The sequence below is a fragment of the Gracilinanus agilis genome, chromosome 5 (assembly GCF_016433145.1).
Source record: "Gracilinanus agilis isolate LMUSP501 chromosome 5, AgileGrace, whole genome shotgun sequence".
NCBI lineage: Eukaryota > Metazoa > Chordata > Mammalia > Didelphimorphia > Didelphidae > Gracilinanus > Gracilinanus agilis.
The window spans coordinates 308,767,020-308,788,345 of NC_058134.1; the positions used below are offsets into that span (position 1 = coordinate 308,767,020).

Sequence of the window (21,326 nt, forward strand, 5' to 3'; positions counted from 1 at the left end):
TCTCTCTCTCTGTCTCTGTCTCCCTCTCTCTCTCTCTCTCTCTCTCTCTGTCTCTGTCTCCCTGTCTCTCTCTTTCTCTCTCTCTGTCTCTGTCTCCCTCTCTCTCTCTCTCTCTCTCTCTGTCTCTGTCTCCCTCTCTCTCTCTCTCTCTCTCTCTCTGTCTCTGTCTCCCTGTCTCTCTCTTTCTCTCTCTCTGTCTCTGTCTCTGCCTCTCTGTCTCTCTTTCTTTCTCTTTTTTAACATAAGTATTTTCAGTTCACAAAAATTTGCCTCCTCTTCCGCCTGTCTAAAAGAAAGAAGAAAGTCCCAGCTGTTGCTAGTTAGACAGAACCAGCTCTCCCATTCCCACCCCAGACTTATAAAAAGTAGTTTTTAGGGTGGGTCACTGGAAGAGAACCCAGATTAGAGAGGAGAGGTTCTGGGTTCAAATCTGGCCTCAGCCCCTTCCTAGCTGTGTGACCCCGGGCATGATACACTGGATTGATTCTAAGATGGAAAGTTGGAGTTTAAAAAAAGAGATGTTTTTTAAAATGTCGACCCCTAAGGTAGTGTGGTCTAATGGACAGAGTTGGGAAGCTGGGCCTGCAGATGTAACCTTATAGCCCAGGGACCCTGGTCAAATCCCCGTGTTTCTGTTTTCTTCTCAGGAAGATGGGGCTGAAGATCTTGACCTGAAGCGTCCGTGCTAAGGAAGAGGAGGGGGTGGGCGAGGAGGAAGGGGTTGTTATTGTTCAGCCATGCCCTGTCCTTCATGGCCCCATTTGGGGTTTTCTTGGCAAAGACAGTGGTCAGCCTTTTCCTTCTCCAGCTCATTTTACAGATGAGGAAACTGGCAGAGAGCATTCAATGACTTGTCTAGGGTCACACAGCTAGGAAATGTCTGAGGCCAGATTTGAACTCAGATCTCCTGACTCTAAGCCTGGCACCGTAGCCTCTGTGCACAGGAGGAGGCAGATAACAATATGGCAGCTGTAGGCTTTGCTTCAGGAGTCCCCGTGGCCATGGCCTCCACGGTCTCATTTGACCTACCTTATGAAAGAGGAAGCTGAGACTGGGAGAATTTCAGGGTCTTGCTTGGTCCCGGTGCTGGTGAGTGTCAGAGGCAGGACCCAGGTGTCCCTGCCTCCATCTGGCACTCTCTCTGCTCCCCCCAGGGCTTTATAAGCTGCAGCCCTCCTTCAGAGCCACAGTAACCTCTGACGGTTTGCCTGAATATTTTTCTTTCCATCTCTTGTTTTCACATCGCTGACGCTTCCCGAGCCCCTGGCCCACCCCCCCGAATTTAAAAAGGGGGTATGTGTTGGGGGGCAGGAAAAGAATCCTTGACATTTATTCAAGGCTTGGAAAGTTCGTGGGTTTAGGGGCAAAGTGGGGAGTAACAGTCCAGAGGTGAGTGTGCCTGGGGATGCCCGAGTCCTTGAGCTGATGGGGGCTTCTCACTGCTCTCCTTTTGGACCTTTCTAATCCACGAGGCCGCCACCATCTGCAGGACCTTGGACAAGTCCTTTCTTCTCCTCTGGTCTTGGCTCTGTCATCTGGAAAATAGTTTTCCCATCAGCCTTTCAGGTCCCTTCCAGGTCTGAGTCTAGGATTGGGGGTTGGAGGAACTGGCCTCCCTGGAAACTGTGTCCCTCTGAGGCTGCTGGGGAAGGGTCTCCTCAAGGCCAAGTTTCCCCAGCCACATCCAGTGCATAGCCTCCGTCCGCTCTCTCCCCTTCCCAGGTGCCAGGGGGTCCTACGTGACTCTCTTTTCCCTCTTCCTTTCAGTTGGGCAGCTTTGTGCTCTCCCCGGTCTGGTTCATTTACAGCCTTTTCATGAAGCTTTTTGGGAAGCCGGCTCTCCCCATCACCCTCGAGAACCCCGAGGTGAAATACCCATTGAGGCTGATCGACAAAGAGGTGAGTGCTAGGGCCGGGGCGGGTAGGGGTGCCCCAGAGCCCTGGCCTCAATGAGGCCACAAAGTCCAAGGGATGGATCCCCTTCAAACTCACCCTTCTTGGGGGGGGGTCATGTCCCTCAGCCTCTGGTTCCCAGCTCTCGAGGCCCGTAGCCAGTTCCCACCCCGTGGCCCTCCTGAGGGCCAAGGAGCTCCCACCCTCCATGACAGGCTGTGGGTTGGGCCGCTGAGGGCTTCGAAGAATCAGAGAAGCTTTTACTGCACAGAGCAAGAGCACTCTTCAGTTTCCAACTGTCGTCCCCCGGGCCCGGCACCAGCTGGGTTAGCAGCAGCCCAGGCCCCTCTGTGCGGCCTGTAAAGAAACAAGATGGCCAGGGTGGGGCTGGGTTCACCCCCCCCCCCGGCCTCCCTCTGAGCTCATCATAATGGCCCTTAGAGGAACACTAATGACATCTACATGGCTCTCTTCTTGTTCCCCTGTTCTTATGGCACTTTGATGGTTGGCAAAGCAACTCGTCTCTGTATTATTTCTTTGGCCCTGACACCCCCTCTTCTAAGGCCACTCCTGGTCCTGGCATTGGGTGGTCCCTTTCTTCTCTTTTCTGACAGGGCTGTCCCTCCCTCCCGCCCCTGCGCTCCTGCCTGTGGTTCCATAGTCCTAGCTCCAGACTATGGACATGGGAGGGAGGCACTTGTGTCCTGGGATGATTGTTCTGTCGAGTATGAAGGTGTCAGAGGGAGGAGGCAGCACTTGGCAGGACGAGAAGCCTCAGGGCTTCTTGGTCTTTGTTTCGAGCCAGTGGAGAATAGCTCCCCAAACCCTGTCATTTTACAGTTGAAAAAAACAACTGAGAGATATTCAGTGACTTCAGCAGGATTTGAACTCGGCTCTGTGGCTATAGGTCTAGTGCTCTATCTCACACACACACACACACACACACACACACACACACACACACACACACACACACACACACGATGCCAGATTAGGGCAATGACTTATCCAAGATCACTCATGATCTGATCTTGGGGCTAGATATGAAAAGGGTCCCAGAAGCCCCTGGACCAACCGCTTCATTATACAGATGAGGAAACTGAGGCCCACCACCTCTAGAGCCACATCACCCAGATAGTAAGGGCAGAGCTCAGTGGCAGGAGCTGAGGCTAGAAAGGGAAATTTGAGACCAGAGTACAGAATTCCTGGAATTTGGAGGGTTGGTTCATTAGGACAATGGGGAGCTACTGTTTGTTTTTGAGCAGGAATATGATAGAATTAGGGCAGCTAGGTTGCAGGGCCTGAAATCAAGAAGACTTGAATTCAAATGTGGCCTCAGACACTTACCAGCTGGCTGACCCTGGGCAAGTTAAAGTAACTCTGCCTGCTTTAGTTTCCTTATATGTAAAAGGAGCTGGAGAAGGAAATGGCAGACCTCTCCAGTAGCTGCCAAGAAAACCCCCAGTGGGAAAAAAATCTTCATAACAAAAATCTCTAACAAAGGTCTAATTTCTCAAATTTATAAGGAACTAAGTCAAATGTCAAGAAATCAAGCCATTCCCCATTTGACAAATGGTCAAGGGACATGACTAGGCAATTTTCAGATGAAGAAATCAAAGCTATCAATAATCACGTGAAAAAGTCTTCTAAATCCCTCCTGATTAGAGAAATGCAAATAAAAACAACTCTGAAGTACCTCACGCCTAGCAGACTGGCCAATATGGCAACAAAGGAAAATGATGTGTCGGAGGGGATGTGGCAAAATTGGGACACTAATGCATTGCTGGTGGAGTTGTGAATGGATCCGACCATTCTGGAAGGCAATTTAGAGCTTTGCCCAAAGGACTTTAAAAGACCGCCTGCCCTGTGATCCAGCCCTATCACTGCTGGGTTTGCACCCCAAAGAGATAATAAAGAAGGGTTGTATAAAAACATTTATAGCCATGCTCTTTGTGGTGGCAAAAAATTAGAAACCGAGGAGGTGTCCCTTCATTGAGGAATGGCTGAACAAATTGTGGTAAATGACGATGGAATACTATTGTGCTATAAGGAATGATGAACTGCTTGATTTCTTTGCGAACTGGAAAGACCTCCATGAACTGATACAGAGTGAAAGGAGCAGAACCAGGAGAACATTGATACATTGTAGCACGATGGAATGTAACTGACTTTGCTACTAGTAACAACGTAATGACCCAGGACAATCCTGAGGAACTTAGGAGAAAGAAGCTCTTCACATCCAGAGAAAGAACTGTGGGAGCAGAACCCAGAAGAAAACATGATTTATCACAGGAGTTCCCAAACTTTTTTGGCCTCCCATCCCCCTTTCCAGAAAAAATATTACTTCGCCCCCTGGAAATTAATTTTTAAAAATTTTAATAGCAATTAATAGGAAAGCTAAATGCACCTGTGGCCATCACTGCCCTCCTGGATCGCTGCAGCACCTACCAGGGGGTGGTGGCACCCACTTTGGGAACCACTGATTTATCACTTGTCTATATGGGTTTAGGATTTGAGGTTTTGGTTTTTAAAAGGTTACTCTGTTATAAAAATGAATAATATGCCAGTGGAATTGCTTGTCAGCTCTGGAAGAGGGGAGGGAGAGAAAATGAGGCAGGAAAATCTTTTAAAATAAATAATTAAAAATAACCGCCCCCAAAAGCAACAAAAAACCCCACTGGGGTCCTAAAGAATCAGACACAACTGAACAACCTGATTGAATCAGAACCCTGTTATGTTGCTCTCCCCAACACATCTCATTCCCCACCTCCTGTGTGAGGAGAATGGGGTCTTTTGGGGTCTCAGCTTTTCCCCACAAACCTCTTGTTTGGAGGAATATAGTCGAGTTAGCTCCTGGAGTCACAAAGTAACACGGACACCTCTAGGCCTCCCCGTCCCCCTTCTCCCCCCCCCCCCCCCGCCCCAGCCTTCTCTGTTCTTGGCTCTTCACCTGCTGCTAATGCAGGCTTCCAGCCTTTGGGGCTGGGGGCTCTGCTTCGGGCCACTTTCTACACATGGCTCTGGCCCTTCCTCAGGCTTTTCCTTTCCTCCCCAGGCTCCACCAGGAGCTGATGGGTGATGGAGCCATCACAGGTCTGACAGGGAGAGCTTCTCCCCCTGCTTCAGCCCAGCTGGCCTCTGTCGTTGAATAATGGCAGTTCAGCCGTGGAAAAACAGGGACACAGCAAGAAGAACCCCAAAAGGAGGGAAGAAACTCTGTTAGCGGAGGCTGCATTTAAGAGCCTCAGAAGGGAGCGTCCCTCTCACGGGATCCTGGTCCCTTCTGTACTGCCCCCTTTGGGGAGGAACCAGGGACCTCGCCGTGACCAGAAGGCTTTCAAGCGGACTCATTGGGGTTGTCCTCGGAAGGATTCCCAGGCTGCCATAGTTGGCCCCTGGTGAGGTCTCTCCCGGTTTTGAGATTCTGTGCCCCATTCTCGGTGTCTGATGGTTCCTGAGCTTCTTGTGAATGTGGGGGGACTCGAGGGGTGGAGGGGAGGCAGCAGTCAGGGTAAAGGAAGTAGTGTTGGGGGGCAAGGAGGTTCCTAGGGCTGGAAGGGCTCTCACCCCCTCATTTTCCAGAGAAGGAGGCTGAGACCTGCAAAGGCAATTTGCCCAAGGCCATGGAGCTAGTAGGTGTCTAAGGACTAGGACAGCATTCAAACCCGAGTCCTGAGTGCAAGCCCCAGGCAGGCTCTCTCTGCTACCCCAAGCGCTTCCTGGAAGAGGGAGTTTGTGAGCGAGAGTTGGATGGACCCACAGGCATTCCCACCTGGCTGATAAAGGAAGCTGGGCAGCCCCAAGACCTCTTCACATTCCCAGACCTTTCCAGGGAGGCTGTATGCTGTACAGGAGAGATTCTGAACTTGGAGGCTGAATATCTGGGTGGGAATCCTGCCCTGAGGTTCATTCGGCCTCCTAGCTTGAGTTTCATCATGGATGAAGTTTCCCTTGTGCTCCATCTCTGCCACATACCTAAGGGTTGTGGGGAAGAAAGTGCCTTGAGAAGCTACAGAAATGAGGGGCTGGGGCTGGGGCCAGGGAGCTTCCTCTACTCTGGATGGCCTGGAACATTAACTTGCCCCAGGATCTCCCACCCAGCCTGGGTCAGAGGGTCCACTTGAACTCGAGTCTGCCTGGCTAGTGTAAGGCCACTTCTCTAGACTTCCTGCCTCTCTAGTAATTAGAGCAATTTTTTTCCTTCTAGAATATCAGCCATGACACACGGAGGTTCCGATTTGCTCTCCCATCTCCCCACCACGTGCTTGGCCTCCCCATTGGTGAGTCCTGCCCCTGGCCTTGGGATGGGGGTGGGGGGCAGAGATAGGGTCTTCTGGGAGCTCCCAGGGTTTGAAGTTAGCCCACTTAGAGCCTCCCTCTCTGCTTTCTGCTCAGAGAGCTTTCTTTGTGGCCTGTTGGGTCCTGTCGGGTTCTCTAGAAGAGCCGTGGCGTCTCCCGCTCCCAAACCCGCCTGCCTTCCTTTTCTCTTCGTTTTCAGGGCTCTCCCTCAGGTGTATGGTGGACATTTGTTTGTGTGTCTACACAGACATATGTGCGTCCCCTGCATGGACAGCTGGGAATGGCCAAACAGACCCGTGTCCTTTCCCGGCCCCTTCTCCACTTCCATCCTTGGTAATCGGGAATAAGAAAGAGAAGGCAAATGGAGTGGACAGCCCAGACAGGGAGACCCAGCAAGGGGAAGAGACCCTGAGGCGTGGCAGTCACACCGAGGCTGCCAGTGCATTTCTAAGACTGTAACTTATTTTTAGCCTAAACGTAATCACAAATCAAATGGGCACCTGCAGAAATGTAGCAAGAGGGAGCTCCCGGAGCCAGAGTCTGAAGGCTCAGGACGAATGTCCCATGTTGTACCCGAGTTCAAGGACCCTGATTACCCAATGTCAACCTTTGGACTACGACTGCTGGGTCTGCGGATGAACCTCCTCCCTCCTCCCCTCTCCTCTCCTCTCCCTCCTCCTCTCCCTCCTCCTCCTCCTCCTCTGTCAGGGCTTCTTACTCTGGACTCCTCAAACTCGTCTCCCTCTTCTGGTTCCCAACTGAATTGATTTCCCTGCCACCACGGGATCTGATTCTATGCGTTTCCCAACGTGGCAAACCGCTCCGACATCTCTGCCAAGAAAGCCCCAAAGGGGGCCACCGAGAGTCAGACGCGACTGGATGACAGCAACAACAAATTTCCCAACTTCCTTCTGAGAGGAGCTCCCCAGGCTTTGGCAGCCACCACACGGACAAGGGCAGAAGCCCTGCCCCAGACAGTGCCAGCCTGATCCTTTGCTCCATTCCCCTCCAGGTCAGCACATTTACCTCTCCGCCCGGATCGATGGGAACCTGGTCATCCGGCCCTACACTCCGGTCTCCAGCGACGATGACAAAGGCTTCGTGGATCTGGTCATTAAGGTGAGCCCCATCTTTGCCAAGGGTGCCACCCTTGGTGGGCAGCCGCTGGCATGCACTGGCATCGTCCGGAGGCCTGAGCATTTATGTCCTCTGGGCCGTCAAGGAGTTGTCATTCATCACTTCTTTCTTTCCATCATCGGGCTAGAGCCCCGTGTTTAATTTGTAGTGAATGAGATCCAGCCGTCCACACCTCTGGTAATCTTCGGAGTTTATAAGGACCCAGGTCCTGGCTTCCTTCCCTCCTCCCCAGTCCGCTGCCTTGGCCGTGGCCCGTCCAAGCCTTGGGGAGGCTTCATGTTGGCCAGGAGGTGCGGAGAGATTCCAAAGGTGAAATCTGGATCTTTGGGCTCCGAATAAAACGGAGGCTGAGCCTGGAGGACCAGGCGGTGGTGGTGCCCTTGATCGTAAGAGGAGAACCAGGGAGACGGGCGGGCTTGGCTGGGGAGTGAGATAATGAGGCCAGTTTGGGACATGTTGAGTGTGAGGTGCCTGCTGGCCTTCGTGTTTAGGATGGAGCCACAAGATCAGGAGAGAAGCGAGGGCCAGAGAGGGAGGCTTGAAGATCATCCAGTCAGACAGCCAGGAAAGCCATCAGAGCCGTGAGGCCACCAAGTGAAGGGCACCGAGGGAGGAGAGAAGAGGGCTCAGGACAGACGCCTGGGGAGAGCCAGGGGAGGTGGGCAGGGCTGAGAGGAAGGTCCAGCAGAGAAGAAGTTCCCAATGGGGTGGGCATGGCAGAGGGGACAGTGGGAGAGGCAGGGAGCTGAAGAGTGGGATGGGACTTTTGTTAAAGGGATCAAGGAGAAGGGAGCAGACGATGGAGACTATTCACTGTTCAGAGACAGATCTGGCTGAAGAACCGCTGGGCTGGGGAGTCAGGGGGGTGGCCTATGAGTAAGTTAATCATGGAGGAATGGGTTCAGACAGATTTACGTTGCCCCTAGGGGACGATGTGTGTGGAGGAGGAGCAGAAGGAGTGGTGAGGCTGGGCCTCCTCAAGTCCTGTAGAGATTCTGCCTCCGGGTGGTGTCATCTCAGGCCACTGGGCACTGGCGTGTGCATGTTTGGGGAGGTACCCACGAAGGGGCACGAATTGCTGGATGCTGGAGAAAGTGCTGGGAGCCCAATGGACGGGAGGCCCAAGCAAGGACCCTTCCTGGCACCCCCCGACCCTGAAGACCCTTTCCTAGAACCGCAGGACTCAGGACTGGAAGGGACCTCGGAGACCAGCTCGTCCAGTGCTCTGATGTTATAGATTAGGGGAAAGAGTCTTAGGAGAAGTGACTTACCAATGATGGCAAGGAAAGGGCGACGCTGGGATTCGCGCCAAGTCTCAGAGAGACCCTTCGATTCAGGGCTCTCTTTCTTCTTCCCCCTCTCCCTTGTTCCCCAACCATCCCGACAAAGGGCCTGGAATTCCATCTTGAGGTATCACTTCTTTGGGGACTTAGCATTTTAGACACAAGCGTCTTTGGGGACTTTCATGTGGCTGTGTGGCCTCGAGTAAGTCACCCTCTTCTCTGGGGAGCTGGGTAGGACAATGGGGAGAGCATCAGCTCTCTAGGTAAGAGACCGGAGTTCAGCTTCCACCGCTGTCTCTTCCTGCCCGTGTGACCTTGGGAAGTCACTTTCCCCACTCTGTATCTCAGTTTGCCCACCTGTAAGATGAGGATGTTTGCCCCAGGCAGGCTCCAAGGTCCCTCCCAGTGCTGACATTCCATGAGCTAGGATCGAGCAAATCATCATCAGTCCTTTCCACGTTACTATTTCTCAGGCGGTCAAGTTGCTCTCCAACAGGGCAGCTAACGGAGGGCCAAGGCCGGGGGAATGACACAGGCAGCCGCTGGGGAGGGAGAATGAGGCTAAGGGCTGATGCCTGAGGACTGGCCTTGGTGGGAGGCCCGGGGCAGCCAGGGGGTCTTCTAGGAGGAGGGGCTGGAAGAACTTTGCCAAGGGCTGGCCCAGACCACGGGGGCTGCTGGCTGCGGAGTCTGACTTAACGTGGTGTGCGTGGCGGGGTTGTTTCCTAGATTTACTTCAAAGACACTCACCCCAAGTTTCCTGCTGGCGGGAAGATGTCTCAGTACCTGGAGAGTCTGAAAATTGATGATACCATTGACTTCAGAGGCCCCAGTGGACTGCTGGTCTACCATGGCAAAGGTGAGGTGGCTTCCATTTTTACTCTCTTTTTTAAAACTCTTCCTTTCTGTCCTGATGACAACTCTAGCACAGAAGGGCGATGGGTAGGCGACTGGAATTAAGTGACTTGCTCAGGGTCACCCAGCTAGGAAGTATCTGAGGCCAGATTGGAACCCAGTTCCCCCTGACTCCAGGCCTGGCTCTATCCACTGAGCCATCTAGCTGTTCCCCATCATTTGCTTTTACATCACCTTTTACTGTAATAGAGAATGAAAAAAAGCAAAAGAAAAACCAGGCAGTTAACTAGAACTTACCCACAGGGGGATTGAATGTGACCCAATAGACAGTGTTCCACACCCAGAATCCTCCAATTCCACAAAGATGGGAGGGAAGATATTTTCTTTTTCTCATATTTTAAATATTATTTTAATATTAATAACAATTTAATAAACTAATAATTTAATGTCTATTATTATAGATATTCTCCATGTTTGCTCCCTTCTCAATCCCTTTAATATATAATATATAATTAATTAAGAATAAAATAAAAACCAAAAATTTAATAATATAAAATATTAATATTTTAATATTATTTTTCAAGTGAAGCTCCCCTCATTGGCCTGTCTACCCAACCTTGTCACTGAGGAAACAAAAAACAAACAAACTTCCTTATTACAAATCTGTATGGTGCAGCCAAAACAAATTTCCTCATGGGCCACGTCCCCAAAAAAACCATGCCTCGATCTGTCATCGGCCCTTGGGTTTATCAGAGCTATTACGTTTTTCAGAGTCCTTGTTTATCCTAGTTGTTGCATAAATTGTTCTTCTGGTCCTGCTCACTTCCCTTCGCATCAGTTCAGAGAAATCTTTGCAGGTTTTTCTGAAACCACTTTCTGTATTATCTCTTCTAGCACCAGGATATTCCATCACATTCCTGTTCCACAACTTGTTCATCCATCTCCCCAGTTTTTTTTTCCACCACAGAAAGCACTGCTATCTGTACAAACATGTCCTTTTCCTCTTGTGTTGATCTTTTTGGAGTAGAGGTAGACCTAGTAGTGGTATTCTCCCTAGGTCAGAAACAGTTTAATGGCATTTTGGGCCTGGGTCCAAATTGCTTTCCAGAATGGCTGGACCAGTTTACAACTCCACTAACATTGGACGAATATCTTCATTTTCCTACAGCCCCATCAGCATTTTTTAGGTTCCTTTTTTTTTTTGGCCAACTATGACAATTTGAAGGGTTGACATATAACCTCAGTTATGGTAATTTACCCTTCCCGAATTACTAGTTATTTTAAATCATTTTTTTTTTACATGACTAGTGATAGGTTGGGTTTCTTCCCTTGAAAACTTCCTGTTCTTATCCTTTGACCTCTTCCACAAGATTTTGTGGGTAATATACAGAAATGCTGATGATATCTAGGGCTTTATTTTATGTTGTATAATTTTGCTGAAGTTATTTCAATTAGTTTTTTTTTAATTTTTATTTAATTAATTGATTTGGAATATTTTTCCATGGTTATATGATTCATGTTCTTTCCCTTCCCTCCCCCCCAACCCTCCCCATAGCCAATGAGCAATTCCACTGGGTTTTTCTGTGTCATTGATCAAGAATTATTTCTATATTATTAATATTTGCACTAGGGTGGTCATTTAGAGTCTACATCCCCAATCATATCCCCATCGACCTATGTAATCAAGCAGTTGTTTTTCTTCACTGTTTCTCCTCCCATAATTCTTCCTCTGGATATGGATAGTGTTCTTTCTCCTAAGTCCCTCAGAGTTGTCCATTGCTGCTAGTAGTGAAGTCCAGTATGTTCAATTTTACCACATTGTATCCATCTCTGTGCACAACGTTCTCCTGGTTCTGCTCCTTTCACTCTGCATCAGTTCACATGGAATTCCTCTAGTTCATTATTCCTTTGAGCACAATAGTGCCTCCATCACTGGCAGATACCACAATGTGTTCAGCCCCAATCAAAGGGAATCCCCTCATTTTCCATCAATTACTTTTTTTTAAAGCAACCCTTACTGTCTGTCTAAAAATTGATACACCAAGGCAAAAGAGTGATAAGAGCTAGGCCAAGTGGGCTTAAGTGACTAGGAAGCTAGGAAGTATCTGAGGCCAGATTGAACCCAGGATTTCCCAACTCCAGTCCTGGCTCTTCAACCACTGAGCCACCTAGCTGCCCACTTCAGTTAGTTTTATAGTTGATACTCTAGGGTTCTTTAAATGCAGTGGTACCTTGGTACACGAGCACCTTAAGTCACAAGCAATTTGAGATATGAGCAGTCACGATCAAGATTTTTTGCTTTAAGTCATGAGAGTATATTTGAATCACTAGCTTTGGCTGGTGGGAGGAGCCCAAGGTGGATGAGGTAATCAGTACAAGCAAGATTAAGGAAATATTGAGGATTTGGGGAAAAATTAAACAGTTTATTGAAAAGATACACCCAGAAAAAACTGCAACAGGTTGTGCTTTGGAGCCGTGTAAGGGCACTTGTTTCACACATTATCAAAGTGTTCTGAAAGGGAGGAAGAAACAAATTCCCATGGAAAGGTTTTTGTTGAAACAGCCTCTAAGTGAAATCAAAGAGTATGTATGGCAAAACAGCCAAAATTCAATGAAAAAAATGATGATAAGTAAAGTTAAAAAATAGCAATTAAGTTTAGCAATAAAGTTACATATCATAAGTAATGTGTAAAGCTAATTTTGCATTTAAATGTAGTTTTACGTGTGGAGAGAGTAAGTTATATTAAGCGATAGTGCACAAAATGAAAACCTTCGTCAGCATTTTTGATTGACCTTGAAGGTAAATAACATTGCATAAGCAATTTATTTTTTCGCATTCTTTTTCTTATCATTTATAAATATATTTATTTGTTATTTATAAAGTACATCTTCATATTTAAAAGCACATAAAACAAAAATTTCATGTGTTTTTTGGGGGCTGGAACTGATTAATTGCATTTCCAATAATTTGAATGGGGGAAATTCAATTTGACATATGAGCAAACTGAGTTACGAACTTGGCCATGAAACTAAGTAAACTCATATGTCGAGGTACCACTATAAATTGTTCTTATTCTTATAAATCTGAATGACTTCCCAATATATATCTTAGAAATTACATCTTTTTTCAGAGAAACTTGCTGTTAATATTTTCCCCATTTGCCTTCATATCTTCTAATTTTAGCTGCATTGGTTTTGTTTATTCAAAACCTTTTTAATATTAGGTAATCAAAATTGTCCATTTTACCAATTCTCATCATCTCTGTCTTTTGCCTGGTCATGAACCCCTCCCCAGCCACATATCTAACAGGTAATTTCTTTGTGGTAGTCTCATTTGTTTATGTCACCCTTTATGTCCAAGTAATGTACCCAGCGGGAACTTACCTTGGCATACAGTGTGAAATTTAGTCTAGACCTAGTTTCTGCCAGATGACTTTCCAATTTTCCCAACAGTTTTTGTAGAATAGTGAATTTTTCACTGAATAACTGGGATCTTTGGGTTTATCTACTAAGTTATTGAACTCTTGTGTTTCTGCGTGTTTCTTACCTGATCTATTCCACTGATTGGCTCTTCTATTTAGGCAGTACCAGATTGTTCTTAGGATTGTGTTTTCCCGGATAGTTTGAGCTTGGGTATAACATTCCTGGGAAATGTCAATTGGGGGTTTAATGCTGGAGGTGATCTGTGGATTCTTTCTATCTCTTTTTTACCCTCATGTTCAAGAATTTCAGGGCAGTTTTCTTGGATAATTTCCTATAGTATGATGTCTAGGCTTTATTTTGGGGTAATCCAATAATCATTAAATTGTCTCTCCTGGTTCTGTTTTCCAGATCAGTTGTTTTCTCAATGAGATGTCTCATTATCTTCAATGTTTTCGTGATTTTGATTTTGTTTTAATATGTCTTGGTGTCTCGTGAAGTCATTAGCTTCTAATTGCCCAATTCTAATTTTTAAAGATTGAATTTCTTCCACAACCTTTTTATATTCCTTTTCCTTTTGGTCCATTCTTTCTTTAAAGTCATTCTTTCCTTTGAAATTTTTTGTGTCATTTTCCAGCAGGTCATTTCTGGCTTTCAATGCCTGTGCCTCTGTTTCTAGATGACCCTATTTTGCTTTTTAGGCTATTTTCCTTTTTGCATTTTTCTTCAACCTGTCTTATTTGATTTTTATTTATTTTATTTTATTTAATAATTTTTATTTTTTAGAAAATTTAACATGGTTACATGATTCATGCTCTTACTTTCCCCTTCACCCCCCCGAGTTCCGCCCCCCCCCCCCATAGCCGATGTGCATTTCCACTGGTTTTAATATGTGTCACTGATCAAGACCTATTTCCAAATTGTTCATAGTTGCATTGGAGTGGTAGTTTCGAGTCTACATCCCCAATCATGTCTGCCTCGCACCACATGTGTTCAAGCAGTTGCTTTTTTTCTGTGTTTCCACTCCTGCAGTTCTTCCTCTGAATGTGGGTAGTGTTCTTTACCATAAGTCCCTCAGAAATGTCCAGTCATTGCATTGCTGCTAGTACAGAAGTCCCTTACATTCCATTTTACCACAGTTATTGGTCTCTGTGTACAATGTTCTTCTGGCTCTGCTCCTTTCACTCTGCATCAATTCCTGGAGGCTTTCCAGTTCACATGGAATTCCTCCAGTTTGTTATTCCTTTTAGCACAATAGTATTCCATCACCAGCATATACCACAATTTGTTCAGCCATTCCCCAATTGAAGGGCAGACCCTCCTTTTCCAGTTTTTTGCCACCACAAAGAGCGCAGCTATAAATATTTTTGTACAAGTCTGTTTATCTGTGATCTCTTTGGGGTACAAACCCAGCAATGGTATGGCTGGATCAAAGGGCAGGCAGTCTTTTATAGCCCTTTGAGCATAGTTCCAAATTGCCATCCAGAATGGTTGGATCAGTTCACAACTCCACCAGCAATGCATTAATGTCCCAATTTGGCCACATCCCCTCCAACATTCATTACTCTCCCCTTCTCTCATTTTAGCCAGTCTGCTGGGTGTGAGGCGATACTTCAACGTTGTTTTGACTTGCATTTCTCTAATTATTAGAGATTTAGAACACTTTCTCATGTGCTTATTGATACTTTTGATTTCTTTACCTGAAAATTGCCTATTCATGTCTCTTGCCCATTTATCGATTGGGGAATGGCTTGATTTTTTATATAATTGATTTATCTCCTTGTATATTTGAGTAATTAGACCCCTGTCAGAGTTTTTTATTATAGAAATTTTTTCTCAATTTGTTGTTTCCCTTCTGATTTTGTTTGCATTGTTTTTGTCTGTACAAAAGCTTTTTAATTTAATATAATCAAAATTATTTATTTTACACTTTGTAATTTTCTCTAACTCTTGCTTGGTTTTAAAATCTTTCCTTTCCCAGAGCCTATTTGATTTTTAAATTTCTTTTTGAGCTCCTCCATAGCCTGCATCCAATTCCCTGGGGTTTTTTTTTGAGGCTTTGCTTGATTGTTTCCCAGATCTCTTCTTCATCCATTGGTTCTGTTCTTTGGTCCTTTCTCCCATAGAAGCTTTCAATTGTAGCTTTTTTTCCTCTTGTTTACTCATTTACTTTTTTTTCCCTCTCCCTCTGGACTATAAATTTGCCCCTCTGTTCATTTACTGAGTCAGAGGGTTTGAGCTGTTATGTCCTGAGACTGAATCTTCTCTTTTCTCAGTCTTCTGCTGGTATACTGGATTCAGCTGGTTAAGCTAACCTGCTGAGTTGGCCCTCCCTGGGGCAAATTTTTCACTGTAGCTAGGGGGCCCGTGGTGTCTGGCCAGGTGTCCCCCATCCCCACCCCACCCCCAGTTCCTCTCTACCAGTCATTATCAGAGCCCTGGACCATGAGTGGTGGGTCAGAGGCAAACCCTCACAGCTGCAGTCTCTGCCCAGGGCTTATGCAGTCAGCCTGGTCTTACTGCAGGTCTCAGTGCTGGGTGGGGAAGGGTATTTAGCCAGCCTCTCTCTCCCTTTTCCCATGAAAATAGACACACTGTGGCTACCTTTCAAGATGTTTTCAGCAGGAGAGTCTGGTGACTTTTTCTGGTTGGATTTTGTGCAGAGAGTCCCGCTCCTTGCTGGGAGCATTCTTTGAAGTGTGATATAAATATTGGTTTGGAAGGATTGTTGGAGAGCTTTGGGCTTTAGGGGCTCCTAAACCTCCATCTTGACTCTGCCCCCCTCACCAAAATAGTTTGTGATTCTGTACTGCTAGGCCTCCTTCCTTCCCACTTTTTTCATTCATTCCTTTAAGATTCTTGAATTTTTGTTCCTCCAGATGAGTATTGTTATCTTTTTATTAGCTCTGTAAAGTATAAAAGCCTAACCCCTGAACTGCTGATTGCTACAAGTATTTATTGGAATAAGAATTTAGGGTAATATGTCATTTTTATTATCTCGACTTAACCTTCTTTGTTGTTCAGTTATTTTTCAGTCATTTTTCAGTCATTTCTGACTCTTTGTGACCCCCTTTGGGGTTTTCTTGGTAAAGATATTAGAGTAGCTTGCCATTACCTTCTCTAGTTCATTTTACAGATGAAGAAACTGGGGCAAACAGGGTGAAGTGACTTGCCCAGGGTCATCCAGCTAGTAAGTGTCTGGGGCCAGATTTGAACCCAGGAAGAGGAGTCTTCCTGATTCTAGGCTCACCATTCTATCCATCGCGTCTCCTAAAGCCACGGATATTTCTTCAATGATCTATCACTGTAGAGCGTTTTATAATTGTGTTCCTATCGTCCCTGTGTTTGTCTCAGAAGGCAGAATTCCAAATATTTTCTCTTTTCTATAGTTATTTTCAATGGGATTTCCCATTCTGTTTCTTCTTGCTGGATCTTAGTGGCAATCAATACACAGAAAGGTGGATGGTTTCTGTGGGTTTCCGTTACATCCCGCAACTTTGTTGAAGCTGTTCTTGTGTCAGTTGGTTTTGTAGCTAGCGCTCTGGGCTTCTCTAAGCGACCTCTTCATCATTGTATCAGTAGCATAAACACAGTCGTTTCCTTTCCTCTTCTCTCCTGCTCATTCCCTTGCTTTCTTTGTCCTGTCTTCTTGCTAGTTGGCTGGTGGGGGGCGGTGGGCATCCTTATTTAGCCCTGAGCTTCCTGGGGAAGCCTCGAGCTTATCCCCCTGGTAGACAAGACAGGCTCTTACTGTTTTTAGATAGATCCTCTTCTCCTATCAAGGACAGACACCGTCACGCCTATGGTTTCTGGGGTTTCTGCAGAGGAATGGGTGTGCTAGCTTGGGGAAAGTTTTCTCTGCAGCTGCTGATAGAATCATGTGATTTTTTATTTTTGTTTTTAACACGGACGGTTCTCTTTGTAGTTTTCCCAATATGGAAGCAGCCCCTGCCTTCCTTTTGCAAATCCCACCTGGCCGATGCTTGTCATCTTTTTTTTTTTTTAAGCCCTTCCTTTCCATCTTAGATTCTAAGGCAGAAGAGCCATAAGGACCAGGCAGAGGGGGTTGAGTGTCTGAGGTCAGATTTGAACCCAGGACCTCCCGTCTCTATCCACTGAGCCACCTAGCTTCCCCTTGTGCTTGTCCTTAAGGGCCTTTTTTTCATCTCCTTTTCAAGGTCATTCATCTTGACCATTATAATGATGCCACCTTTAGTTCCTCTTGTTTTTGTATTCGGAAAAGCTCAGTTGTTAATTCAACAAAGATTAATTAAATAAATTGTAAATAAAGAAAAGAATTAAGACCCTCTTTTTCCTTATAGATGCCCATAGTAATGATTAAGGGCTTTCTGCCCAGTACTTCATCTGAGATAAAGCTGAATGAGCCTGAATTTGTCATCCTTGTGCCCCTTTCTTACTAGCGGGGTGACCCTGGGCAAGTCCTTTCCCTTCTCTAGGTGTTAAATGAGACGGTTGGACTACAGGCTCTCTGTCGCAATCACTGGCTCTCCAGATGTTTCGTGAGTTCCTGTGCTGCCTCTCTTTCCCATGCTGTCACGGCCTCCCTTGGTTTCATATAACGGGTCTGTCTTCCAGGGAAGTTTGCCATCCGTCCAGACAAGAAGTCAGAGCCTGCTATCAAGACAGTAAAGTCGGTGGGCATGATCGCAGGAGGGACAGGTAGGTGAGGAGGAAGCTATGGGCCTGGGGGCCTCTGTTCCACCCCCCAACTGTCTCAGGCTTCCTAGGGATCCCCCTCCCCCAGCTGCCATCCTGGCTTGCTCATCCTGGCAGTTGAGATAAGTAATCCTTGTGAGCTAAATGGCCGCCAGCTTCCCAGGAAGAGGCTAGAGCCCCCCGATTGTGGAAAGCAAAAAGCATCCCGAGAAAGGAAGAACAGGGGAAACTGAGCGAGGGCATTAAAAGCAAAGGGCAAGGAGGAAGTCTTGTGCCCCAGCCCTCAGCTGTTTCCTCTGCTGCTTGCCCAGAGGGCCCCATACCTGGGCCAGGGGCAGCTCACCTGAGAGCCAACTGCCCCAGAGCAGTTTCACACAGGCCCTCGGGGTCCACTTATAACTGCCTCCCTCGGGCTCCCCAAAGCCACAGCCCCCCACATCCACAGCCCAGCACACCCCCCGCTGTCACTCACACACTTGCCCCATCCCCTCACCCACACTGGTTTTCTCCCAGGCATCACCCCGATGCTGCAGATAATCCGAGCCATCATGAAGGACCCTGAGGACCACACTGTCTGCCACCTACTCTTTGCCAATCAGGTTGGTCCCGGCCCCCCCCCCGCTCCCCAGGGGGGCTTATCCCTGAGGGCACAGGATGCACCAATGTGGGCAAGCCCCATGCCCAGGTTTGGGCCTCTCCTCTGCCCCAGAGACTCCTCTGAGACTTCCGAGAGGTTCCTCCTTTCTCCTAAAACAGCCTCAGATTTACTCCTCTGCACATTGCAGTCTCCTCACCCCCAGGAATGGGGCTTCCTGAGGGCAGTCTGGGGATGTCCCGCACAGGGCCTGGTGCTGGGTACATGCTTGGGGGGAGACAAGTCAAGGACGCCCTCCTGGGAGTCTCTGGTGCATCTGAGTTCACCGAGTTCCTTCCTCCTTTCCAACAACTCCGTGACTGCCTCCACGAGGCTCAGGCCCGAGACCAGGGTCCTGCCCAGCTGCTCTCCCATGGTTTGGGGTTGAGGCTCCTGGTCTCTATTTTACAGATGAGGAAACCGGCTCCTGGAGATTAAGGGACTCTCGTTCTAGCTCTGTGATCCTCTCGAAGGCTTCTGCCCCTCGGGCCTCGGTTTCCCCCTTCTGTACATGGGGCCGGCCTAGATGGTTCTGAAGGGCCCTGGTGGCTTTTACTCTTGGACCCAGCCTGTGGTCTTGGGGTTGGAGGGTCGTCTTCCTGTCATCTTCCCTCGCTCTACCTCGTTGTCCCAGGCTGGCTCCCAGCGCAGGTCTGGGCCAGGGACAGCCGCTCCTGTGACCCATGATGGATCTTGGGTTTGGGGCTTTTGCTTCTCTCCAGCACACTCTGAGGGTTTCTCTGGTTCCTGGCAGAGCCAGACTCCCCTCAAGGCCTGACTGCAGGCTCCTCTCTTTAGGCCAAGCCCTCAGTCTGGGGGGCTGTTGGGGATGCCCCCACAAGACCGTGGACTCATGGTGCCTCCAGGGGGAAGGGAAGCCTTGGAGGGAGCCCAGCCTAGTCTTCTGCCTCAGGAAGGTTCTCCTTTGGAGGCTTGGCTTGGGGGCAGGAGCTAACCTCCCAAGGGGCTTCTTCCTTCGTGGGGCACGGCTGCAGGGGGGAAGATCAGAGTTTGAGGGGATGGCAGAAGCTGTCCAGTCCCAAGAGGAGAATCGAGGCAGAGTGGCCCAAACATTGTTGGGCTTCCTTCAGATCTCCCTCTGACCCTAGCGGGCTGTGTGTGACGATTTTGTAACCATTCTGGGCCTCAGTTTCCTTCTCTGTAAAGTGGGAGGGTTGGAATGCTTCTGGGTAGGGACCGACTCATGGCGGAAGTGCAGGTTTGTAAGCCAGCTGGTCAGCAAGCATTAATTAGGGCCTGCGGCGTGCCAGGCACTGAGCTGAGTGCAGGAGACACAAAGAACAGGAAGAGGCAGGAGCTCCCGCCGGTGGGGAGGTGATGGGGAAATAAGGGCATGCAGGCGAGCCAGCCCCAGGCTGCACTGTCGGGGAAAAATATGCTCGCTGGGGGGGGGGGGGGTGTCTGGCGGTAGTGAGTTGCCCATCGGCGCAGGGCTTCAGGCAAGAAATGGACCGCTTGTTGGCACCTCGCTGAGGAGATTTCTGCCCAGGTTTGCATTGGAGTAGATGCCTCGGGGTTCACTTCCCCACTCTGGGATTCTGGGCTTCCACCCTGGAGGTGACGGAGAAAGCCCACTAGACCACGGGGAATATGGGTCAGGTGCCCCAAAGAACGCTTGGGGACCGCCGGGCCCTTGGATGGACAGACCGTCAGCCAGGCAGCATCTGGGCAGGCCCCGGGACCAGACCCGGCCTCAGCTGCCAGGCTCCCCACGGCCCTGGGCAGTGCTGCGTGTAGGAGGGGAGGTGGATCTGGAGGGAGAGAATCCCAGCCTTGCCAGGTCCTCCCTGTGGGCTGAGAATAGATTAGTATATCCTTCGGGGCTGGCAGAGCTCTCCTCGCAGCCGCCAGGAAGCGGCAGTTTTACCTGTGGGCTCAGGACGGTGGGGGTGTCCCAAGGAGGGAGAACTCGGCCCCCCGCCCCCATTCTCAGACATCCAGCAGGCCCAGAGCTGAGTGTCCCGTGTCTCTGACCCTCCCGCAGACAGAGAAGGACATCCTGCTTCGGTCGGAGCTGGAGGAGCTGAGGACCCAGCACTCGGCCAGGTTCAAGCTCTGGTTCACTGTGGACAAAGCCCCGGAAGGTGAGGGGAGGAGGGGGATGTGCCGGAGGGGCGAGCTCGAAGGGGGCGAGAGGGGGGGGGTTCCCTGAGGCCAGATTTCCCAGGGGTCAGAGCTGTCCCAGCATGGTGCGGTCCTCTTCCCTGGGCACCCTCAGGCAGAGGCTCTGGGCAGCTCAAGGGGGCTCACTTGGTGTCAGCAACTTGTACACGGCCCCAAGGGGGATCCCAGCAGGGCCCCGAGTCCTGTGGGTGTCTCCAAGGCCAGGACACCGGCTCCTTCCCTTCAGCGTGGTGGGACATCAGGGAAGGCCTCAGGGAGGATGTGGTTCACTGCAGCTGGGCCTCGAGGGATGGGAAAGATGTCCACCGGTGGGGTTGGGGAGGAAGAGAGGAATTGAGGACATTTTTCCCACCTGGACCCGCCTCGAATAATTTCTACGTTTCCTCCCCCTCCCTCGACTCTCCAGACTGGGACTACAGCCAAGGGTTTGTGAACGAGGACATGATCAGGGAGCACATGCCTCCCCCGGAAGCCGAACCCCTGATCCTCATGTGTGGGCCCCCTCCCATGATCCAGTACGCCTGCATCCCCAACCTGGACAAAGTGGGGTACCCCAAGGACCTGCGCTTCTCCTTTTAGGGGGGACGGTGACCTGGGGAGGCTGGCAGGGCAGGGGGCTGGTTGGCGGGAACAAGGACACACACCCACACCCACACTCACACCCCTGAACAAGGTGACACACACACACACACACACACTCACACACACACCCACACTCACACCCCTGAACAAGGTCTCACACACACACACACACACACTCACACACACACACACCCACACTCACACCCCTGAACAAGGTCTCACACACACACCCCTGGGCACACATCAGGACTGGGGGCAACACCCAACCATAGGTCTCTAGGCTGGCAGCCCCCCTCGTCCCCCCAATAAAGCAGGTGGGCTCATCTCCCCTCCCTCGCTGGCTCAGCTCAGTGTCTCTGCCCAAGATGACCGTTCCCCGGGGGTGGTCATGCCCGCCACGC

General features: G+C 49.1%; 1 protein-coding gene across 1 annotated transcript in view; it reads left to right on the plus strand.

The window, feature by feature from the left end:
- The window catches only part of LOC123248679 (NADH-cytochrome b5 reductase 3), a 31,090-nt gene extending 10,049 nt beyond the window's left edge, over nt 1-21,041 (plus strand). The window contains exons 2-9 of the mRNA XM_044677526.1: nt 1,768-1,899; nt 6,101-6,173; nt 7,205-7,311; nt 9,342-9,471; nt 17,484-17,567; nt 18,078-18,163; nt 20,204-20,303; nt 20,750-21,041. Coding sequence (XP_044533461.1) covers nt 1,768-1,899; nt 6,101-6,173; nt 7,205-7,311; nt 9,342-9,471; nt 17,484-17,567; nt 18,078-18,163; nt 20,204-20,303; nt 20,750-20,922 — 885 coding nt within the window. The 3' untranslated portion in view covers nt 20,923-21,041. The remainder of the gene's footprint in view (nt 1-1,767; nt 1,900-6,100; nt 6,174-7,204; nt 7,312-9,341; nt 9,472-17,483; nt 17,568-18,077; nt 18,164-20,203; nt 20,304-20,749) is intronic.
- The last annotated feature ends 285 nt before the right edge of the window (nt 21,042-21,326 follow it).